This window comes from Mercurialis annua, linkage group LG4, assembly GCF_937616625.2.
Source record: "Mercurialis annua linkage group LG4, ddMerAnnu1.2, whole genome shotgun sequence".
NCBI classification, from domain to species: Eukaryota; Viridiplantae; Streptophyta; class Magnoliopsida; order Malpighiales; family Euphorbiaceae; genus Mercurialis; species Mercurialis annua.
The window spans coordinates 13,333,109-13,355,100 of NC_065573.1; the positions used below are offsets into that span (position 1 = coordinate 13,333,109).

General features: G+C 38.0%; 2 protein-coding genes across 2 annotated transcripts; both read right to left on the reverse strand.

Annotated features, from left to right (window-relative positions):
- Positions 1-306: 306 nt before the first annotated feature.
- On the reverse strand, positions 307-4,304 carry LOC126678296 (probable LRR receptor-like serine/threonine-protein kinase At3g47570). The gene is made up of 2 exons (XM_056105489.1): positions 1,570-4,304; positions 307-653 (listed from the first exon to the last, which is right to left on the reverse strand). Exons 1-2 carry the CDS (start codon positions 4,253-4,255, stop codon positions 307-309), a joined length of 3,033 nt encoding a protein of 1,010 aa, XP_055961464.1. The 5' UTR covers positions 4,256-4,304.
- Positions 4,305-12,695: 8,391 nt separating this feature from the next.
- On the reverse strand, positions 12,696-13,745 carry LOC126678297 (uncharacterized). The gene has a single exon (XM_050373201.1). The coding sequence runs from the start codon at positions 13,743-13,745 to the stop codon at positions 12,696-12,698; it is 1,050 nt and encodes a 349-aa protein (XP_050229158.1).
- Between the last annotated feature and the right edge of the window lie 8,247 nt (positions 13,746-21,992).

Consider the following 21,992-nt stretch of genomic DNA (forward strand, 5'->3'; position numbering starts at 1 on the left):
TAAATATAATATAAATAAGTGATTTAAAATAAGGAGGAACTGATGACAATGCTCTATTTGGTGAGAATTAATCAGAAAATTCTATTTGGTGAGAATCAATGAGAGGCTTCCGTTGGTCCATTTTGTCTCAAAATTAGCACAACCTTCCAAATATTTTTAAATTTTAGCCTAAAACCTGTTTCCGGCTATTGGAATCACAACTAACCCAACTCACAGTCATAAATTTACAACCATAAAATCACAACCATAAATTCGCATATTTCTAGTCATGAACATTTTTATTTTAATATCCGATTCCGCTACTAGCTATAGCCTTCTCCTCTCCACATGCTTTGGCTTGATCTTTTGCAACTCATTAATGACATCAATCATCTTCATTCTTTCAGCAGGCAAATCCATTGAACAAGCTACTCCAATTCTTAACACAGAGGTTAAACAGTCTTTGTAATTTCGTATTCCAGTCTCTGTTAAGATGCTTAAATCCACAATTTCCATCACTCTATCAGGCAAAAATGACTCAACAAAATTATGAATGTTTAAACCATCCTTAAAGGATTCATCACTTGGTTTCTTTGCTGTAAACATTTCAAGTAACAAAATTCCATAGCTATAAGCATCTCCTTCTATAGATACCGTATCTCCCATACCATACTCTGCAAACAAATTTATAGTATTATGAGCAACAAATGCACGATAATAGGCAATAGCACTTGATAATATCATTTTCATGATCTAGCAAACATAGTTTTTAGTGATCTTTTTTTGGCGTAACCATTCAAAAAATATCTCTTTTTTCGATTTGTTTTATTTATATCACGATATTTTAAAAATGTCCATTTTGATCTAATTTTGATAAATACATTCCATTCATAGCTAACTAGGTATTAAAAAGTCAACCCATTTTAGATTGTTTTATTTATAGCACTTCCTCTAAAATGACGAAATTAAAAAAAATTGACTACAAATGAAATAAATTGGCATTTGTTTGAAAAAAATGAATAATTCGCTATAATTGAAGTGTACTTATTAAAATTAAGCTAAAATGATATTTTAAAAGACCGGAACATAAATAAAAAAGTTGAAAAAGTTGAATATTTTTGAGTAATCATGCCTTTGTATAAATGGATCCAACACAATAATTATATGAAAAATTACATTGTGTATGTTTTTTCCAAAAAAAATAATAGAAAATATGTCCTCTTTTATTCTTTGACAAAAATACAATTCTTTAACTTTTTTTGTGTACATATAAGTTTTTTTTAATCTACTAAAGTATCTACCTATGATCTGTCACAACAGTATATTTGTAAAAAGAAAGTAAAAATAACATATTAAAAAAAACAAGCGTATGTTTAAGATACCTTTAATCGTATCAATAATTTTCTCACTCAAATTTTGTAATTAAGACGAAACAAAATTCTTCAAACTGAGCGTAAAATTGATAAAATTAAATATTTAACTTTTTTTTGAGAATAAATTAAATATTTATTTAGAATGGATAAAAGTCTCAAAATTTTGAATTTTTTTAGATCATTAAGAATTTATAATATAGAAAGTGAAAATGTGTACCTGGAGGAACATAGCCAATAGATCCTCTAACTCCAATAGAACTACTTCCATGCATTTGATTATCCCCAGAAACTGAAGAAACAATCTTAGCCACTCCAAAATCCCCGATATGAGCACTCAATTCATCATCCAAAAGCACATTGCTTGGCTTTAAATCACCATGTATTACTCTTAATGAGCTCCCATTATGAAGATACTCTAAAGCTGAACCAATATCAATACCAATGTTTAATCTTTGTATCAGTTTCAGATTCCTTGATTCAGTTTGTTCATGCAGCCATTTCTCTAAGCTTCCATTTTCCATGAATTCATATACTAAAGCTTTGAAATCATTGGCATGAAAATCTACACTAGAGCAAGCACTTAGTAATTTCAGCACATTTCTATGTCTTATGTTTTTAAGAGCTTGGCATTCTGATATGAAACTATTTGAAGCTCCGCGTTTTTGCAGGTTTAATACTTTTACAGCTATTTGTTTGCCTATTTGATCAAGAAATCCCTTATAGACTGCTCCGTAGCTTCCGTTTCCGATTATATTGGCTGTAGAGAATCCGTTTGTTGCTTTGAAGAGTTGTGCATATGAAATTCTTAGAAAGGGGTGTTCGAAAGTTGGCGTATGATCGTTTTCCTTTGCCGAAAGTCTTTTCCTGTGACGTAAAATTAGGAAAAAGAACAATAAAGCTACACATACAATTCCTGAGACAGCAGGAATTGTTATTTTCAGAGCAGAAGAGAGATCTTTCTTCCTGGAATTTGGCGACAGGCAAGACGGAAGATTCAATGCTGTGATTCCTCCACAGAGATTAATGTTCCCCAACAATGAAACAGCACTTGCATTTAGAAAGATTCCATGCTTTGGAACTTCTCCTTGAAGCTTGTTAAAAGACAAATTCAAATATATCAGCCCATTAAGATCTACTAAAAAAGATTCATCAAAAAAAAGATCTACTAAAGATTCCAGAATTCGTCCCGAGAAATTATTCTTTGAAATGTCTAGTTTTTGTAAACCCTTTAATGCACTGAATGGTTCAGGAATTTCTCCATGAAATAAATTACCCTCTAAGGAAAGCCGTTTCAAGCTTAAACATTTTCTGACAGAATCTGGAATTTTACCTGATAGCTTATTGTCTGACAGATCCAGCTCTACCAAGTTCTGCAAGAAACCAATTTCTTCTGGAATTGGACCAGTTAGAGCATTACCAGCAAAACTCAAGGAAATTGAAAGCGAAGAAATCCTGACAACTTCTTGTGGTATTGAACCTCCGAGATTGTTATGCGAGAGATCCAACTCGATCAAGTTGAAACATTTTCCAAGGCTTGGAGGTATGCTTCCGTTTAAATCATTGAACCCCATAGTAAGACGACTTAGCGAAGTTAAATTACCGATTTCTGATGGGATAATTCCTATGAAGTTGTTCGCGTGAAGAGCTAACACTTCGATTTGTTGAAATTTGTGGAAGTTAATCCCAATAGGGCCGGTCAGGCGATTCCTTTCCAGCTGCAAGAATCTCAAATTATAAAGATTTTCAATGCCATCAGGAATGCTACCACGAAACTGATTTTCTGACAGAACTAAAGCCCACATGTTCACAGACAGATTGGATATGGATTCCGGCAAGGACCCGCTTAAATGATTTGTAGTTACAGCAACAACTTGTAAACTGGAGCAATTAGTTAAAGAAGTGATGAAACTGGAGTCATCCTGTATCTGATTATAAGAGAAATCTAAATATCGAAGATTCGGTAGCATTCCAAGATCTTTTGGAATTATCCCTGAAAGATTGTTAGTTGGAAAGGCTATTTGTTCAAGTTCAGTAGCATTAGACAGTGAAATTGGGATTTTCCCTGTAAACATGTTAAATGCGAAAATGAGTGATCTCAGCTTGGGAAATGCAAGGCCTATATCGGATCGAATGCTGCCATTGAGTTTGTTGATGTCTATTTCAATCACTTCAAGATTGGAAATATTATAAAAGCTGTCAGGAATCTTACCTGTTAGCCTGTTTTCAGCAAGTGACAGAAGTCGTAAGCTCGTAAGCTGAGAAAACCCGTCAGGAATCCGCCCTTTCAGCCCATTTCTCAGCAATGATAATTCCACAAGAGATGAAAGATTCCCAAGAGAAGAAGGAACCACTCCTGTAAGATCATTTTTAGCCAATCCTAAAGATCTAACCTTTCGTAAACGACCCAGCTCGTCAGGAATTTCTCCGATAAGCTTGTTATCGATGAGATCGAGATAAACAAGATTCGAGCAATTTGACAAGCTGGCAGGTATATCTCCACTAAATGAATTGTTGCTTAGTTTTAAAAACCGCAATCGATTCAAACCCCCGATTTCTTTGGGGATTTCGCTATGGAAGCTGTTGTTTTGGAAATCAATAAACCTGAGAAATGAAAGATTTCCGATATGCGGCGATAGCGTGCCCACCAAGGCTTTTGAGTTGAGACTCAAAGCCACCACTCTGTCAGGATGACGTCGGCCGCAAGAAACACCGTACCAATCACAGAAATGCAGGGAATCATTCCAGGAATTCAAGATTTGGAAAGGGTCTTGCAGTATGGAGTTTTTGATGGACATTAATGCAAGTTGGTCACCCACATTTGATAAGCAAGTGATGGGGCTGAAGAAGCACAGGAAATAGCAAGAAATGACAATGGAAACAGTAGAGCAGGAGTGAATCGCCATTTTAGTGTTTCTGTAACAAGCTAAAAGCTAGCTCTTTGGTGATTGCTAGTGTGAGATTTTTGTGCAGTACATGATCAGAACTTGAAGCTGGTCAAGTTAATTAATTAGAAGGTGTGGTCACAGCCATTAAGTTTGAATGAGGAACTATAACAAGTTGACTTCAGCTTACAACCGTCCCCCACTTGCACTTGGTTTTCTTCTCTTGCTTCTACATCACTGTCACCGTATTATTAGTTTCATCATCACACAAGTAGAGTTTCAAATTCGAGTTTATACATTGAAAGTATACTTTTGTTGGATTCCAGCTTTATTATTTGGCAAAACTTTATAAAAATATTTACTTCAACTAATACTAGGTAAGAAATAATGTAATTAAGTTCTGACAATTCTATCTTGAAGATTAGTCTTTGTTAAAAAAAAAAAAAAAATTATCCGATAATGTAAGTTCTATTTCGTACCCTATCTTGTACCAAATAAAATAGGGAAGTTTAGGTATTTACTCCAAAAATGAAAATATTTGCACTTTAAACCTCAACACGGAAAAATTACAGAAAATACCTCATGTTTTTTTCAGATTTACGTTTTTACTCTGGGTATTAAAATATTTATGATTTTACTCCGTTATCATCTGGTTATCATAAACACTTATGTAATTTATTTTTTTCGTAGGTTATCATACAATTATCATAACCTTATCATATTTCATTATCATCTAATTATCATACTGCAGTGTTATGATAACGACATGATAATATAGTGATACTGACATGATAATCAGACATTGTTTTATCGTAACATAATCATAGATATTATCATAACATTATCATCTAGGTACCATAAATATTATCATCTCGGTATCATATGATAATATTATGACAACGACATGATAATATTATGATAACGATATGATAATCAAATATTATTTTCTCCAAAAAATCATTTTTTTTTCTTGCAGTGTTATGATAACAACATGATAATATAGTGATACTCATATGATAATCAGACGTTGTCTTTTAAAAAAAATTATTTTTTCTGCAGTGTTATGATAATCCATTACATATATGATAATCAGATGCTGTTTTTTGTGCAGAAAATCGTTTTTTCATCATAAAATCGTTTTTCATGCAGATTTTTAGATCGAAAATTGAGAAAACCAAAGAGTAATTTATTTAGATATAAAAGTTAATATAAATCGTAATAATCACCACGAATTTAAGAAAAATTAAAATCAAATATGAAAAGAAAGGCGGAGCGATGGTTGAGTGATGGCGGAGCGACGACGACCGATGAAGGAACGGCGAAGAAGAAGAGAAGAACTAAAGAAGAAAAAAAATGGCGGAAAAAAGCCAAACAGAGAAGAAGAGAAGAAAAAGAATAAAGAGGAGAGAGGAGATAGAAAAAAACAGAGAGAAAAGAAAATAATGACAGTTGTCATTAGTTGTCACGAGTAAAAAAATTATGACTAGAGCCAAATAATAATAAAAGTTAGGTATAATTATAATATAAACATCTGTTGAAGTAAAAACAATAAAAATGTGATATATTTTCTTTATTTTTTTCTTATTGGGGTAGGAAATCAAATTATTTTTAAAAATAAAGTATTTATCCTAATTTATCCACAAATAAAATACTTTAAGTTGGCTTTTGATCTTAAAGTCACAAAACTACCAACCTTATACCTCTCCATCTTTTTCTAAAGCTCTCCTTCAACCCAAATTACCTTTTTTTCTACAACTTCTTTTGACAGGTTAAATATTTTTTAGGTCACCGAATTATAGTATTTTTACAAAACGGTTATTAAATTATAAAAAATTACAAAATAATTACCGAACTATATTATATTTACAAAATGGTTACTGAATTATAAAAAATTACAAAATGAATACCGGACTATCTTTTCTTCTACAACTTCTTTTGACTAACTCACAAATCATTTGAAGTTCAATTATCTTTCTTCCACATTTTCTTCACTGCTTCTCAATTTCACATTTTTCAACGACACATTTTTTTTCAATATTTAATATTAGTGTATTTTTAAATAATTATTACATCACCACCGAAAATTACGTTGATATTAATATATTATGATATGCTAATTAATTCTATACAACTAAGTGTTCTAGCTTGGGAGGAGTAGAATAAAAAATTGGACTTCCCAATAAATCTTATAATTTTTTTATTTAATACATTTTACCTATTTTATATATTTTACTTGCCCGAACGTTGAAGATAATACTGCAAATCGATCGGTTTTTTCTCAATACAATACAAAAATTAAATCGAAACTAATCAAACACAAATTTATTAAATATCCAAAACAGATAAAAGTATATAGTTCAACCCGAACTAAAACCAAACTAAACTATTTGGCGAGATAGGGTTATTTTGATTTTAAAAGGATGGGTTTTACTTTTTTGAAGATATTATATTTATTTTTATACTAATTTAAGCTTTTAAAAATCAGTCTAAAAAATTAATGTATAGTTTATAAACTTATTGATAGATATAATTAAGGAGTAAAAACTAAATATAAGATGTGAATGGTGTTTAACTAGAACTAGAAATAAATAAAACTATAAATATTGTTTAAATTATAATTTTGTCATCTAATACTTAAATATTATGGAGCAAAAAATGATAATTATTTTCAATATAAGAGAAAAATGATATGTGAGTCCCAGTATATTTCAGCTGTTTTTTCTGTCTGTCTCAATGGTAAGAACTCCTTAACTTAATTAGGGTTTGTTCGCCTGGAAATATTCCGGACTCGAATCTTTGAATTTATAATCGGGATCGTTTTGAGGTTTGATATTTTAACGAACCTATGTAGATATTCGCATGGCTTGTTTGATTAAAAACACTTAACCACGTGATCTAAAAGTAATAATCTGGGAGCTATGAACTCAGGCGAGATTAATACCGAAAACTACTCCTAAGTTAAAACAATCCAGAGATTGCGAGATAAAAAACACTGGGCTTGGTTTTTGATTGATTGATTTGTTTATCCAAAAATAATGAAGCTCTGAGCTATTTATAGTTCCTCACAGTCGAGATTCCTAATCTAACTACGACTAAAACTCTGAAAGAAAATCACTCCTAATGAGTTATAAATTCCTAATAAGAAGAATAATAACAAAAAGACTAATAAAAAAGGCTTTCTATTGGGCTCGAATCCCTGGTAAGCCCATACGATACCCCTGTTCAGCAGATCTCTGAGCCGGTGTAAACAATGCCCCCAACAAGCCTGAAACATTTATTTGGGCTTATTCCCTTTTTTAGGCCCATTTGTTAAACATTTAAATTTTAAAGAGGTGTGCATCTATTGACTGTTCGGTACCCCATTTGCGCCACATCATCACCAGCTGTTTTCCACGATGCCACGTCTTGACTTCACGACCCTTCGGCTACCTCCATTTGCACTCTTAAGAAAAATATCATCTTACTTTCTCATTACCTACTCTTTTCGCAAAATCCAAGATTTCTCTTTCTTCTCAGCAATCTCATTCTCTGCAATAACTCTCCTGGTAAGTATTCACATTCGCCTGTTTCTACATCGCCCTCCTTTTTCTTGATATCGCCTAATCAAGGTGTGATAATTTGCAGCTACCATGGCTGCTCCAAACGATACCATCACCGCTTAAGTCACCGAAAAGATCGAAGAGATCCGTGCAGCTGCGCCAACCACAGACTTTCAGGTAATAGTCAAAACCAATGATGAGCACGAATGTGTTGGACCCATTCTTGTCTCGCCCAGCCACCTATGCGAGATTGCCACTCCGTTCCATGATGAAGTCCCACCATGCTTTTCGCTCCCTCACCAGTCCTCTGTCTGGGTGAACACAATGTTCAGGAATTGGCCGACCGAGCACAAAGGATATCAAGAGTGGGTTAACAGACTGAAGCCCCATTTCGGCCAATTGTGGAAGGATATCGGGATTTATGACATGATCGGCCTCTGTAAGGCGAGCATACCGATAGCGAAGCACTATATTATGGGTGCCTCTCTTTTCTGGTCAAGTGCGGTTCACTGCTTCTGTTTCAAGTTCGGCATGATGACGATCACTCTTTTGGACATGGCAGCCATACTCAATATCCCAGTCATCGGCGAACGTATATCGCCCAATCTAGACGCCGAAGTACCCATTTTCAAACTAACAAAAGCCCAAAGAAGCTATGGTCCCTTTGTCAAACTTTTCATGGGCGAAGAACACTACAAACCCGATGTTAGAGAACACATCGTCTTTCTCGCCTTCTTCATAGCCAAGTTTGTCCTCTGCACATCCTCCTTTAGAGTTACCACGGACTGCTTCACCCTCGCCGCTGCTCTTGCTGAAGGGCAAAAATGTAACCTTGGGGAATTCATGCTTGCTCACCTATACAGAAGCCTCAATGAAATCGCCCCTCACGGTGATGACAGGATCTTCCAATGTCCAAGTGGCCCTCTATGGGTGTTGCAGTTATGGCTCGCCTTATATTTTCCCGAGTTATTCGAGGTTGGCCCTCAAATCAAGGCCGAACTTTGCGACTATCAATTAATCGCCGCTGGTACTCGCCTTCCTCACGTACTGGATGTGCTGGAAGTTTTTACCAACTCCATCAGAGCTTCGGAATTATTATGTCCGATCTTATCCCTGAAATATCCTCCTTCCTGGCTTTTCGTCGCCTGGGACTGCGAAGATACAGAAGAGGCTAGAGCCGATCCGTGGTTAAAACTTGGGGGCCAATATTGGGGCATTTCTTTGAAGTCCCGCAATCTAATCACCGGTTTGGAATATAATCGTAGCAGTATCGAAGCATACTGCCCTAACTATGTCGCCCGTCAGTTCGGCTATAGTCAAGGAATTCCCTGTCCTTTATTGATCTCCGTCAATAATCGCGGGACCTATAAACCTTCAATCGAAAACTATCCTGACCTTCAATTCATCCTTCGCCTAAACATGGCTTATCTTCCCCCCATTTCTGAAATTTCTCGTCCTTCTATATCTCCTCCTTGCACCTCCGAATACGAAAGGTGGTGGGCTTCAGTCATCGAGTCCTATTTCGACCTCTCACCCAAAGAAATCTTCAGTCTTCATAATTTTCAATTACCTCCTTTATCTCGAAACCCTACTCATGCCGATTTGTTTCTATTGCACGCACCAAAACGTCCCAAATTTGAAGGTAATCTTTTCCATCTTTTTGAAATAGCTAAATTTGAACATTTTTATAAATTTAAGTATGACTCATTAGATCGTCCTGGTATGGATCTTAAAATGCAACGCCATAGGCGACTGACTAGGTTAAAGTATGACGAAAAGATGAAAAAGGTCTGGAAAGAACATTATGAAAATAAGTACTCATATGAATTTTATCTTGCCCATATTCGCCCCAAATTTAAATATAAAAGCCCACCAGTGCCTAAGGTCAATATGTCCACCCTTGATCCCATAAAACTTCCTAAGAAAAAAGTTAAAAAACGAAAGCCTGAAATAACAAGTGAAGGCGTTACTTATACTGGCATTAGATGCCCTTCTGATGTCGAGGCGATAACCGAACTTATCCGGGTCGGCTATGATAGAATACCAGGTAAATTGAATGTTTTTGCCTTTTTTAAGATCTTACTTAGCTCGCCTTTTAACTTTGTCTTTTCTTTCAGTTGGTGTACCTCGATGGAATAAAGGCGATGTTTTCGACACTGATGGCGAAGAAAATGTCGAGTCGAAGAAGGCAAGACACAAGCGCCCCGCGAAAAAGCCATCAAAGAAAGAACCAAAAGCCAAGAGGGCGAAAAAGGAATCAACTGGGTCTCGTATGTTCGACCCTACTCCCAATGAAGCTCCCTCCACTCAACCAAGTGCCCACTCTTCTTCAAGGGGCGATACTGAGACGGCCGACGAAAAAACTGGGGATGAAGGTCGTTCGGTTCAACAGTCACTTTCTCAGAAGACCCCATCTGAAGTGAACCCATCTGACGTGACCCCCACTGCATCCCAGATACTCACGTTCTCGCCGCTGCCCAAGTTGTTGTCGCCATTGAGCTCATCTCTGGCTAACTTACCAGCACGGCTTAATGCTAAGAAGACTAAGGTACCTCATATTGGTTTTATATCGCCCTAATAGTAAAATAGCAGCTGATTTTTTACTGTGGCAAAACTTGGCAAATTCCTGATGATGCTCCGGCCGATTGTGATGACGTGGCGGCGAAAGCAGCTGCTTTCCTGAATTCTGATAGCAAAGAAGATGATTCGCCTATCCCAGAAAGTGAGACGCGTGAAGTGACCAGCGGCTCTACTGAAAATTGGGGCGATCATTTGGACGTCGTCTCTGAACTGAAATCCCAAGGCACTGCTCTTTTCAAATCGCCCAAGGATTTCGATAGGCTTCAGAAGTCGGGAACTTCCCTGGCCGATGCTCCCCCAGAGGTTCTCAGTGAAAAAGCCCGTGGTGCCATGGCTAAGTTGTCGGCATCGCTCCCAGCTTTCCGGGCGATCTATGATGAATCAACAGCTATCCAATCTGAGCATGACAAATTGATCGCCCAGGAGAATGTTGCTAAAGAAAAGCTGGAGGGGCTTAAAGTGAACGTGAAGTCGGCTGTCTCAACCCTCACGTCTCGCCGAGATCATGCTAAGGAACTTCAAGGGAAAATTGCTGCTATGAAGTTGGAACTGGAGACCGAAGAGAAAGACATTAGCAATCTTGAAGCTTCCATGGACAAAGATCTGCTCGAAGGTGTTGCCGTCAAGAAGAGCCGCAATGCCCTGAAACAAAGCATTGCAAAGATAAAACCGAAAGTGGCAGAAGCTCGCAAACACTTCAGCACCCTTCGCAGTGAGATGGGCGACATATTCAGCCATTTCTAGTTTCTCTAAGTCCAGAACAATTCATACATTGTAATTTTATTTTTGTGCGAATATAAATACTTTTTGATCGGCCTGGTGGTTGCATCTTTGCCATTTAAACCATGTTTAATTTTATCTGTTGATCGGCCAGAGGGCCGAGCGTTTTGTTACCTTCTTATCATTTATTGGCAGAGCATTTCGTTATTGATTATCTTTTGATATGTCTTATTATTATTCATCACATTATCGGTCCATCAATGGTCCGATATGAAACAATTGATGTCATAACAAATTTTTACAAAAATTGTTGAGAAAAACGGAGTGCCCGTTGAAAAAACTCAACTATAACAATAAACAGCCGAAATGGAAATGATCCTTGTAAATAATCGGCATTTACATAGTATCGCCGAGCGTTCAATGAACATTCATCAGTTCAAGATACTCGGCGGAAGCTCGTGGTTTTAACTATTCTTCGTCGGCTCCAAACAGCCGTCGGTCAATGTTCTCCCAGCAACTGGGGACATATTTCTTCAGGAACTGGCCATTGATCGCCCTGTCGTGTTCTTTCCCATCAATGTTTGCCAGCACATACGCGCCGCCTGTTAATTTGTTGGTCACAATAAAGGGGCCTTCCCAATTCAGACTCCATTTGCCGAGTCGATTATCTTTGTGGCCAACATGTAAGACTGCCTTCCATACCATATCGCCCACAGTAAATGACTTTGGTTTCACCCTCTTGTTGTATGCCCTTTCAACTCTTCTTTTCTGGGCTTCGAGGTGGTCCAACGCCGCCAATCTCTCTTCGTCGAGATCTAAAGCATCTATTACCATTTTGTCAAAGTAATCATCTTTAGACAACCTATTCTGATACAAATGGCGAGTAGACATAACCGTGAGCTCCATAGGTAACATTGCATTGTACCCATACACCATTCGGAAAGGTGAAGTTCTTGTGGCCCACTTTTGGCTGGTTCTATTCGCCCAAACAGCCTCTGACAGTAAAACATGCCATTGTCTTGGGTTATCCTTGATCATCTTCTGGACAATGAGTTTAATGGCCTTGTTTGTTGCTTCGGCCTGTCTGTTGGCCTGCGCGTAGTACGGTGTTGAGTGAAGCATCTTGATATTCATCTGAGAAGGCCACCAAATTATATCGCCTCCTGTGAACATCGTCCCTTGATCCGTGGTTATCGATTCGGGCAACCCGTGTCGGTGAACGATGTATTCTTTAAAGAATTTAATCACAGCTTCTTGCGTGGGTGATTTCAGAGGCCATTTGGTGAAGTAGCAAGTGGCGATAATGACAAAAGTGTGGCCATCCGTTGAACCAGGATATATCTTCCCTATGAGATCGACCGCCCATCCTCTAAATGGCCAAGGTTTAATTATGGAGTGGAGTTCTTCGGCCAGGACGTGTTGTATTGGGCCACATTTCTGGCAGGCTTCGCAACCCTTGGCATATCTTACGCAATCTTGTTCTATTTTCGGCCAATAGAAGCCGTATTTATGGATCAACCATCTCAATCTGGGGCCTACCTGGTGAGTTCCCGCTATCCCTTCATGTACTTCGGCCATTGCTAACATTGCTTCCTTTGGGCCGATGCATCTGAAGAGTAGTCCTAGCCCTTTTTGTATAATTCGCCTGCTAGGACGACGTAATTTAGGGCCAAGGTTCTCAATCTTCTATTTGTCAGGTCTGGTTTTTCAAACCAGTTCAGGAGCTCAATCCTCCAATCTTGGGTGATATTCAGTTGGTAGGCCGAAAATCTCTTCTCCTCGAAGGTGATGCCCCCAGTGTGAAGATTCGGAGTTTCTCTTTCGATTGTCTCGAACTGGAGGTTCATCTTGTAACAACTGCCGTGTTGGGCCACATCATTCGCGACACCATTATCGTCCCTCTCGGTATATTCTATCCTTGTATCTTGAAAACCTTCGATCAGGTGCCTCGCCTTGTTGCAATACCTTACTAATAGTTCGGACTCACATTTGAACTCGCCTGTCGTTTGTTTGATAACCAACAAAGAATCGCCTCTAACGTTGATCGCCTTTGCCCCCACTTCGGCCAAGATCTCGAGACCGAATATTAGGGCTTCGTATTCTGCCTGGTTGTTGGTACATTCGAATTGGAGTTTGAACGACAGTCGGTAAGATGCCCTCAGGGGCGAGACAATGTGTACTCCGGTGCCTGCCCCCTGGCTAGTCCTGGACCCATCGAACCACATCTCTCGCATGGCTATGTCACAGCAACTAATCGTTTCCTCCCTGAGGGTAATACTAGGATGATCGACTAAGAAATCTACTAACACTTGTCCTTTGACTGCCCTCTGGCGAACATATACTAATGTAAACTCGGACATCGCAATCGCCCACTTCCCAATCCGATTTCTTAAGTATGTTTTCGATAGAATATACTTGATGATATCGGTCTGGGATAGTACATACACCACTACCGGCAACATGTAATACCAAAGTTTGCAACATGTGAAGTACAAACACAGGCACATTTTCTCTATGTCGGTATAGCGAATCTCTGTATCGGTCAATCCACGGCTTAGGTAATAGACCGCTCTTTCGACCCCGTTATCCTCTTGGGCGAGCATGCACCTCAGGGATTCATGTGCAGCCGATAAATAGAGTAGCAATGGCTTATTCGGCTTTGGAGGGGTCATAACCGGAGATTTGGCCAAGTACTCTTTTAAGTCGTCGAACACCCTCTATTGCTCGTCCGTCCATATCCAGTCATCCGTCTCTTTTCCTCGTAGGAAGACACTCCAACTGCGAAGTCGGCCTGCTGTGTTTGCTATAAATCGTCTAAGGAAATTAATTTGACCGATGAGCCTCTAGAGCTGCTTCTTGGTTTTGAGTGGTTCAGCATTGATGATCGCCTTAGCTTTATTCTTATCTATTTCTACTCCCCGCTGGTGAACCAAGAAACCAAAGAAGTTTCCAGCTGAAACGCCGAAAGCACATTTTAGAGGATTCATTTTCAAATCGTTGGACCGTATGCGTTCGAACCCCTTCCTTAGATCGGCCAGATGGAGTGCTTCGGTATTCGACTTCACCGCCATGTCGTCGATGTAAACTTCAAGGCAATCAAGTCCTCTGAACATTTTGTTCATCGCTCTTTGGTAGGTTGCCCCCGCATTTTTTAAGCCGAAAGGAATGACAACCCTTTCGTAAGCTCCAATCGGCCCGGGACATCTGAAAGTTGTTTTAGATATGTCCTCTTTGCTAATTGGGACTTGGTTGTACCCGGAATGTGCGTCAAGGAAACTAAGTATCGTGTGCTCCGCTGCCCTATCTATCAGCATATCGGCCACAGGCATCGGGTACTCGTCCTTAGGCGTGGCTAAGTTGAGGTTTCAAAAATCCACACATACCCTTAGCTTCCCATTTTTCTTCATCACAGGGACGATGTTAGAGAGCCATTTGGTGTACTGAGCTTCTCGAATGAACTGGGCATCTTCCAATCGTTTAATTTCGTCCTGGATGAGTGTATCTACCTCCCTTGACATTCGTCGGGGGGGCTGCCGAAACGGCCGAAATCCATTTTTCAAAGGGAGCTTGTGTTCGGCGATATTGGGATCAAGGCCCGGCAATTCATCGTACGACCAGGTGAAACAATCGCGGAACTCGATGAGTAAAGCAATCAGCCGTTCTTTGAAATCCTCGTCCAACCCGGCGTTGATATAAATCGGCCTGGGTGATTCAGCCGTACCCAAGTTTATTTCGAGCAGGTCGTCTTGTACTTGGGCGGGGTCATCTTCGAGTTTCCCTGTCGCCAGTTGAATATCCCCAATTCTCAACGATCCTGTTGGGTCTTGATCCTGGTCCTCGTAGATGCATTCGGCTGATAACACGTCATAAAGCGAGGCTAGCTGTCTGATCTTCTCTCTTAATTCCTTATGCCGTGCTATCATTCTAAACACTTGAGGATGGTAGATCGGCCGTTGCCCCTAGGGTCATTGATACTGGCCGTTCTGAGTTGACTAATAAGCGAGGTACACTTGTCTCCCCTTTTGAACTAAGGGATTGTATGTTCCGCACTTCCTCGTCATATAAACGTGCTTCAAGCACATTATGGTCTTCGCCGAAGGGGTTGGGATCGCCCTGTACGACTTCGGCTTCACCGTCCTCTCGCCAAAATAGTATTTGATGCATGGTCGACGGTATACACATATTGGAGTGTATCCAATCTCGGTCGAGTAATATGTTGTAGTTGCTTCGGGCGTTGACCACGAAAAAACTCTTCTTCTGTTTCTACTCGCCCAACCCTTATTATGAGGGTAATGTTTCCCTCAGCTGGCGTTTTGCCTCCGGCGAAATCGGTCATGTAAACATCAGTTGGGTCAAGCTGATCCCGATTTATGCCAAGCTTCTTAAGCATTTTCGCCGGTAATATATTAACCCCAGCTCCGTTATCAATAAGGACCATGTTGATCGATACCCCATTCAAATTGGCCTTGATATAAAGCGGCCGAATATGCTTTGTCATTCTTGTTGGGGTTTGCTAAGTAATACTACTGCCGTGCTATCGGCACTATCACCTTCCGGGACGATCACATCGCCTTCCAACGTTGCCTTCTGCCCAGGCTTGCTTCTGTACGAATCGGGAAGTGTGACCACTTTTACTCCGTATTCGTCCTTCACAACCGGGACCCAAGCTTTCAACACCCCCTTTTTGTGCGAGACAATGACCTCACGGTCTTTGGGCAATTTCGCCTTTAACTGACCATCTTGGTGAGATACGAGTACATCTCTGTAGGACGGTTTCTCACCAGGATCTATCTCGCTCTTATGAGCCTCTGTGCGAATTGCATTAGCAGAATCATCTGTTCGGCTTACTTGCTTTGGGACCCATATCTTTCTGACCTTGGGGGTTCGCTGTTCATGCGTATCAGTCCGGACCTTGCCTCCCAACCTTTCAATTTTAGGTATATTCCCTTGCTCGTCTTCGGGAGCCAACCTTGCATCATGATTTGCTCTCGACTCTTGCCTTAACCTCTGCATCCGCCTCTTTGGGTTTTCGTCATACGAGGGGTCGCCTCCGTTGGCCGAAAAATCCTTTTGAACACGGTCGTCTTAGACTCCCGCTGTGGCCGATGCTTCTGCCACTGTTCCGTGGGCGATTTAGGCTTGAATGTTTTGGTATGTTCCCTTACTCTTTCGCCCTTTTTGGCTTCGAAACAAGTACTGCATGATGGGCAAGTCACCTCTGCGGTGGGCGAGACATGGCGTTTTCTCTTCTGTTGCTGAGGTCGCCCTTGTTCCCCTCGCCATTTGGAACCATCTGCCTCCATCCTGGGCTTAGGTCTTCTGGGATTCCACTTGCTCTGGATTTGTCCCTACTCCAGGAAACTGTCAAAGTGAGGCCGAACGGTGTTAATGGAGACATACTTGGCCTCGGCCTCTTTCTTTGTTGGGAACAGAAGTTTCCCCTCATTGATCGCCTTCTGGATCACGTTCCTGAAGTTCACACAATTGTTCGTGCTGTGTCTCCAAGAATTATGGTACTTACAATAATCCTTTCCGACCAGCTCTTCTGGCGGCGGGATTACGTGACCCTCGTTTAGGGCGATCTGTCCATCCTTGAACAAGGCATCGAATATGTCGTCGGCTTTGGTTAGATCGAAGGAATACTCCTTCTGTACCACCGCGGTTTTGTTTTTCTTAACAAAGCCTGGCTTTCGCAAGGCCGAACATTCCAGGGGCTTAGTTCCCAAGAATTCGGCCATGTTGACTTCATCTTCAGAGCCACTATCTTCACTGTCCGATACTACGGCCACGTCCAGCTGGTCTTTGTAGTAAGTTCCTTTAGAAGCGCCTCGCCTCTGTTCCTTCTCTTGAAGAAGTCTTTCGTAACTTGTCACCCTGTTCGTTAGTTCAAACAAGTCACAGAATCGATGTCCTTCGAAATGCTCCCTCATAGCGAAGCTCATTCCTCTTACTACCATTGGGACGCAATCGGCCTCAGACATCTTAGTGGAGCACCTTGTTCTAAGGTTCCTGAATCGGCCAATATACTTCTCATCATATTCGCTTGGTAACTGAGAGATTCGGGCTAGGTCGGCCAGGGTGACGTCGGGTGGTGCTCTGTAGAACTCCTCATGGAAGAGGATTTCAAGATATTTCCATGTATCGACCGAATTTGGTGATAACCTAGAGTACCATGTGAAGGCCATCTTTGTTAGAGAACTGGCGAACAATCGGAGTTTCCAAAAATCGTGTGCCGCAGCTTCGTCACATTGGGCTGAAAATCGGGCGATATGCTCAAACGTCGATTGTCCCTTCTCCTCGCCCAAAAACAAACTGAACTCGGGCACCTTGTATCCCCTTGGGAAAGGGTACAATTTGTCGATCCAGTCCGGATATGGCTTCATGTATGATGGGCGAGGCATCGGTCTCAGATCCACCCCGAGTCTCTCTAGCATATCCACAAGCTGCCCCTGGTTATAGAAATTTGGATCGCCCCCTTCAGAAAATGGGCGGTCGCCCGTATTGGGCTCTTGGGCGTTGGCTCCGGTGGCGGCTCCTTGTGGTCTGGATTCGCCTTGAGGGTTCGAAGAGCTTGCCCCCGGGTGATCGGCCCTTCCCGCAGATTCGGCCTCATTCCTTGTTAAGAGCTTGATCGAGCCATACGTATACCCCAACTTACTGGGTTGCTGCATTGTTTCGGCCGAACCACCTGGATAACCGAACCGATTCGGTGTTTGGTTTTGTTCGGCCCGCCTATAACCCTGATCAGCAGTAGATTGCTCAGAAAAGAGTCGTCCTAGGTTTTCCATCGCTTTGTTGACGCCGTCCAAGTTTCCTTGGATCTGTCGTTCGACCGACGTTTGGTCGGCCATGATGTTCCTCATCACTTCAGACATCTGATGCATCGCACCGTCGAACATCTGCTTGTTCTCCTGAGCTATCTCGCCCCTCATGGCCGAAAAATCGGCCTGTGATAAAGACGGACGAGATGGAGGAAGCTGGCGCGAGTAATCCATCCCATCGTCGGTTGCATCATCTTTCTTGTCCTTAGGAAGGTTCCCCTCGGCGTCCGAAGTATTCGGCACCTTGTTCGATTGGTTCACATGTTTGTCCTTCGCCATAGTTTTAGATTTGTCCGAGTCAGATTCTTCTACTACGTCACCTCCCTTCAGTTGTTGTCGGCGTAAAGACCGAGCGTGCCTGGAATCGTCCTTAAAGTCCGTTTTTGTGCTAATCATAAACTGAGTCCCCAGTGGAGTCGCCAAAAGATGTTCACCTGGAAATATTCCGGACTCGAATCTTTGAATTTATAATCGGGATCAGTTTGAGGTTTGATAATTTAACGAACCTATGTAGGTATTCGCAGGGCTTGTTTGGTTAAAAACACTTAACCACGTGATATAAAAGTAATAATCTGGGAGCTACGAACTCAGGCGAGATTAATACCGAAAACTACTCCTAAGTTAAAACAATCCGGAGATTGCGAAATAAAAAGCATTGGGCTTGGTTTTTGATTGATTGATTTGTTTATCCAAAAATAATGAAGCTCTGAGCTATTTATAGCTCCTCACAATCGAGATTCCTAATCTAACTAGGACTAAAACTCTGAAAGAAAATCACTCCTAATGAGTTACAAATTCCTAATAAGAAGAATAATAACAAAAAGACTAGTAAAAAAGGCTTTCTATTGGGCTCGAATCCCTGGTAAGCCCATACGATACCCTTGTTCAGCAGATCTCTGGGCCGGTGTAAACAGGGTTTAAGTCAGTGTTTGTGTGACGCAGGATATGGAGGTTGAAGCCTACACAAGCATGTATTATCAACTCCTGAATCCGCCATTAGAAGTAGAAGATTTTCCACAGATAAATATAGCAGACACAGTGACTAAGAAGTCTGAAATCATAGAAGACTACTTGAATTACAGGAGTTGCATGAATGGAACATTGGAAGACATTTTTTCTCACCACAACGAAGACTGACAAACACAACACATTATTTTCACTTTTTTTTTCCAAAACACTCGATTAACTTAAATTCATTTGCCACAAAAAGAAAGGTAATTTGTTAGTTTCAATAACCAAATTTAATAGATACGAGATTAATTATCAAACACGAGATGCTATTTACAGAATTATTGCGTAGCTATAAAAATGACGGCAAAGTAATACTATGGGTATGCTTATATATATTTATGAAACAAACATATATAACAAATTCTCACATCCCAAACGTTTGTATTTTTTGTTTTTTTACATTTAATCTACTTCTATTCGTTTATTTATAGAGATTAAGTTTGTATACTTTTATTATTTACTAGTTTTGCATTACGTGCTACGCACGTGGCTCGTAATGTGACTCGTCAATTTAAATTAAATTAATTATAATTTTATCGAATTAGAAAATATTTTTATAAGTTGAATTAAGACTATTATTTATTATGATTAATTATATTAATAAGTAAAGTAGTAGGAAGTGTAAATAATTAACAATAAATGTTTTAATAAATAAATATCAATTATAATTGATTTGATATTAGTGAATTAGTAAAATCTAATATGTAAGGGGTGATTGTTATTGATTTCTAAAACTGTTTACACGGATACTTATCAATTTACTTGTTTTCGCACACATATAAAATTGGGGTCATCCTACTGTACCCTTGACTCTTAGATACCATTATTATTCTAAGCTGTTAGATCAAATCAACTGAATTTGGACCACTAATTTTATAACATATTACTTGATAAGCTGGTCATAAACTCATATTGATAACTTATAACTTGCTATATTAATTGGATTACATCCTAAAACAATATTACCGTAACTATATTTTAATTAATCACTATCATCAACGACAGTCTATTTTTCACTGTAATTATTATTTTTGACAACACTCTTTAAGCTTGAGACAATTTATTATATTAAAAGTTAATCACATGATTAAAAATCATTTAATTATTCTAATTAAAATAAAAACTTCCTTAATTAATTAGTAATTAACCATCATCATCAATGACAATCTCTATTTTTTTACTGTAATCTCTCAGTTAATTATTTTTGACAACACTCTTTGGACTTGAGACAATTTATTATATTAAAAATTAATCACATGATTAAAATTCATTTAATTATTTTTTTAAAAAATAAAAAATCCTTAATAATTAGTAATTTTTCAATATAAAATATAACAAAAAATTTAATTAATTAATAAATTATGTAATCAATACGGATTAGACACTCATTATTTAAATTACACATTTAATTTTTTTTTTCACATTGAATATACATAATTTACAGCTATATAAATAATATTAATTCAGTATGCAAACAAATTGAGTAAAATCGAATTACCAAAAAAACAAACAAACAATTTGAGCTCAATCATAAAAATATGGCATTAAGCAAGTCAAACTTCATTCAAATTGATGAATTCATAATAATTGAGTTAATTTCAAATAATTAAAAGTTAAGTAATATATATATATATATATATATATATATAAATACTCATGACCTAGAATTATATATGAACATTATGTTTCTTTATTTTAGAGAGGGAAAAAAATTATGATCACAAAATTTAAATTAATGAGAAAAAAAAGAAGAATTAATGTTTAATGTTGTTGTTAGATTTTATTTAAAAAATGATTGAATTTTTTATCTATTTTGTTAAAATTATAATAATTTTATCATCATATAATATTAAAAATGTAGTTTTGTTCATAATATTTAGGTAGAAAATCTTATATATTATAAAATTTATATGTAATAGTATCTCTGATAAAACTTTAAACTAAACAAAAATAATAAAAGCCAATAAATCATGGAATCTAAAGTTTGAAATATTGCAATGAAAATAAGATGAACAAAGGTTAGGAAAAATATGTAAATGAAAAAGAAAACAACATTTCAATTATTCAATTTTCATAATATAAAATTATTTATTCGAAGCCACTTATAAATAACACGATTTTAAAATCAAAATCACTTATAATTTAATTTTTTTAGTCGTTATAAATTTAGAATAAAAAGTTAAATTAGCCCATAATATATACACTATAGGATAGACCTACAGACATTGTTAATAGAGATCTTAATACATTAGCAATAAATTTATAAGAGAGTAGATATTTCAAATTTAATGTCTTAAATAATTGTTTAGCTAAAAACTTTCTGTTTGGGTTTATATGAATCTCATATCAAATATGAGGGGCTAATAAGTTCTTTTTTCTTTAACAACTCCAGGTTACTTTTACCGGTTAAAATGTTATTGGTATTTAAACTTGAGTGGTACTCTAGATAGAGCCATGAAATTGATTGGGTTGCGTAAATAGTATATTTTTTTGGTATTAGAATATTGTTAGTATTTGTACAAATGTACTATAAATATTTGAACACCTCCATCAGTAATTCAGTATGTATTTTTACATTCTCAATTAAAATCTAGAACATAAATGGTGGGTTATCTTTATACAACTAAGTAAATTTTATAATTATATCTATAAAATTGATAGAATATGAATTTAAATAATAATATATTAACTAACGTAGAATTTTGATTTGTTTAGAACTAAAAGTTTGATATCCCAACTAATTTGGAGACATTGTAGCAACTATAATACAATCTTATTTTAATTAAAATTCTAATTATAATATATCTTTAGTACTAATTAGAAAATTACCATAAAACCTTTTATTAATGAATGAATTAAAAAGGGCTATTAGGTAAAAGTGTCTATCCCCCCCTTCTCTCCCCCGTGCTTTTATATATAATATAGATTAAATTTATGTTCTTTTGTTGGCATGTGTATTGCACATATTTAGCGACAATGAAAATTTGTTCTATAATTTTACTTATAGCCATTGACCATTTACTTTTATTTTTATCAAAACGAGTCTTTCCATTTTCAATTTTATCAATATTATGTCCTAAAAATAAT

Coding starts and splice junctions, on each gene's coding strand:
- LOC126678296 (XM_056105489.1), bottom strand. CDS start 4,255: ATGGCGATTCACTCCTGCTCTACTGTTTCCATTGTCATTTCTTGCTAT. Junction 654..1,569: donor TATTGGCTATGTTCCTCCAG/GTACACATTTTC, acceptor ATTTGTTTGCAG/AGTATGGTATGGGAGATACG.
- LOC126678297 (XM_050373201.1), bottom strand. CDS start 13,745: ATGACCCCTCCAAAGCCGAATAAGCCATTGCTACTCTATTTATCGGCT.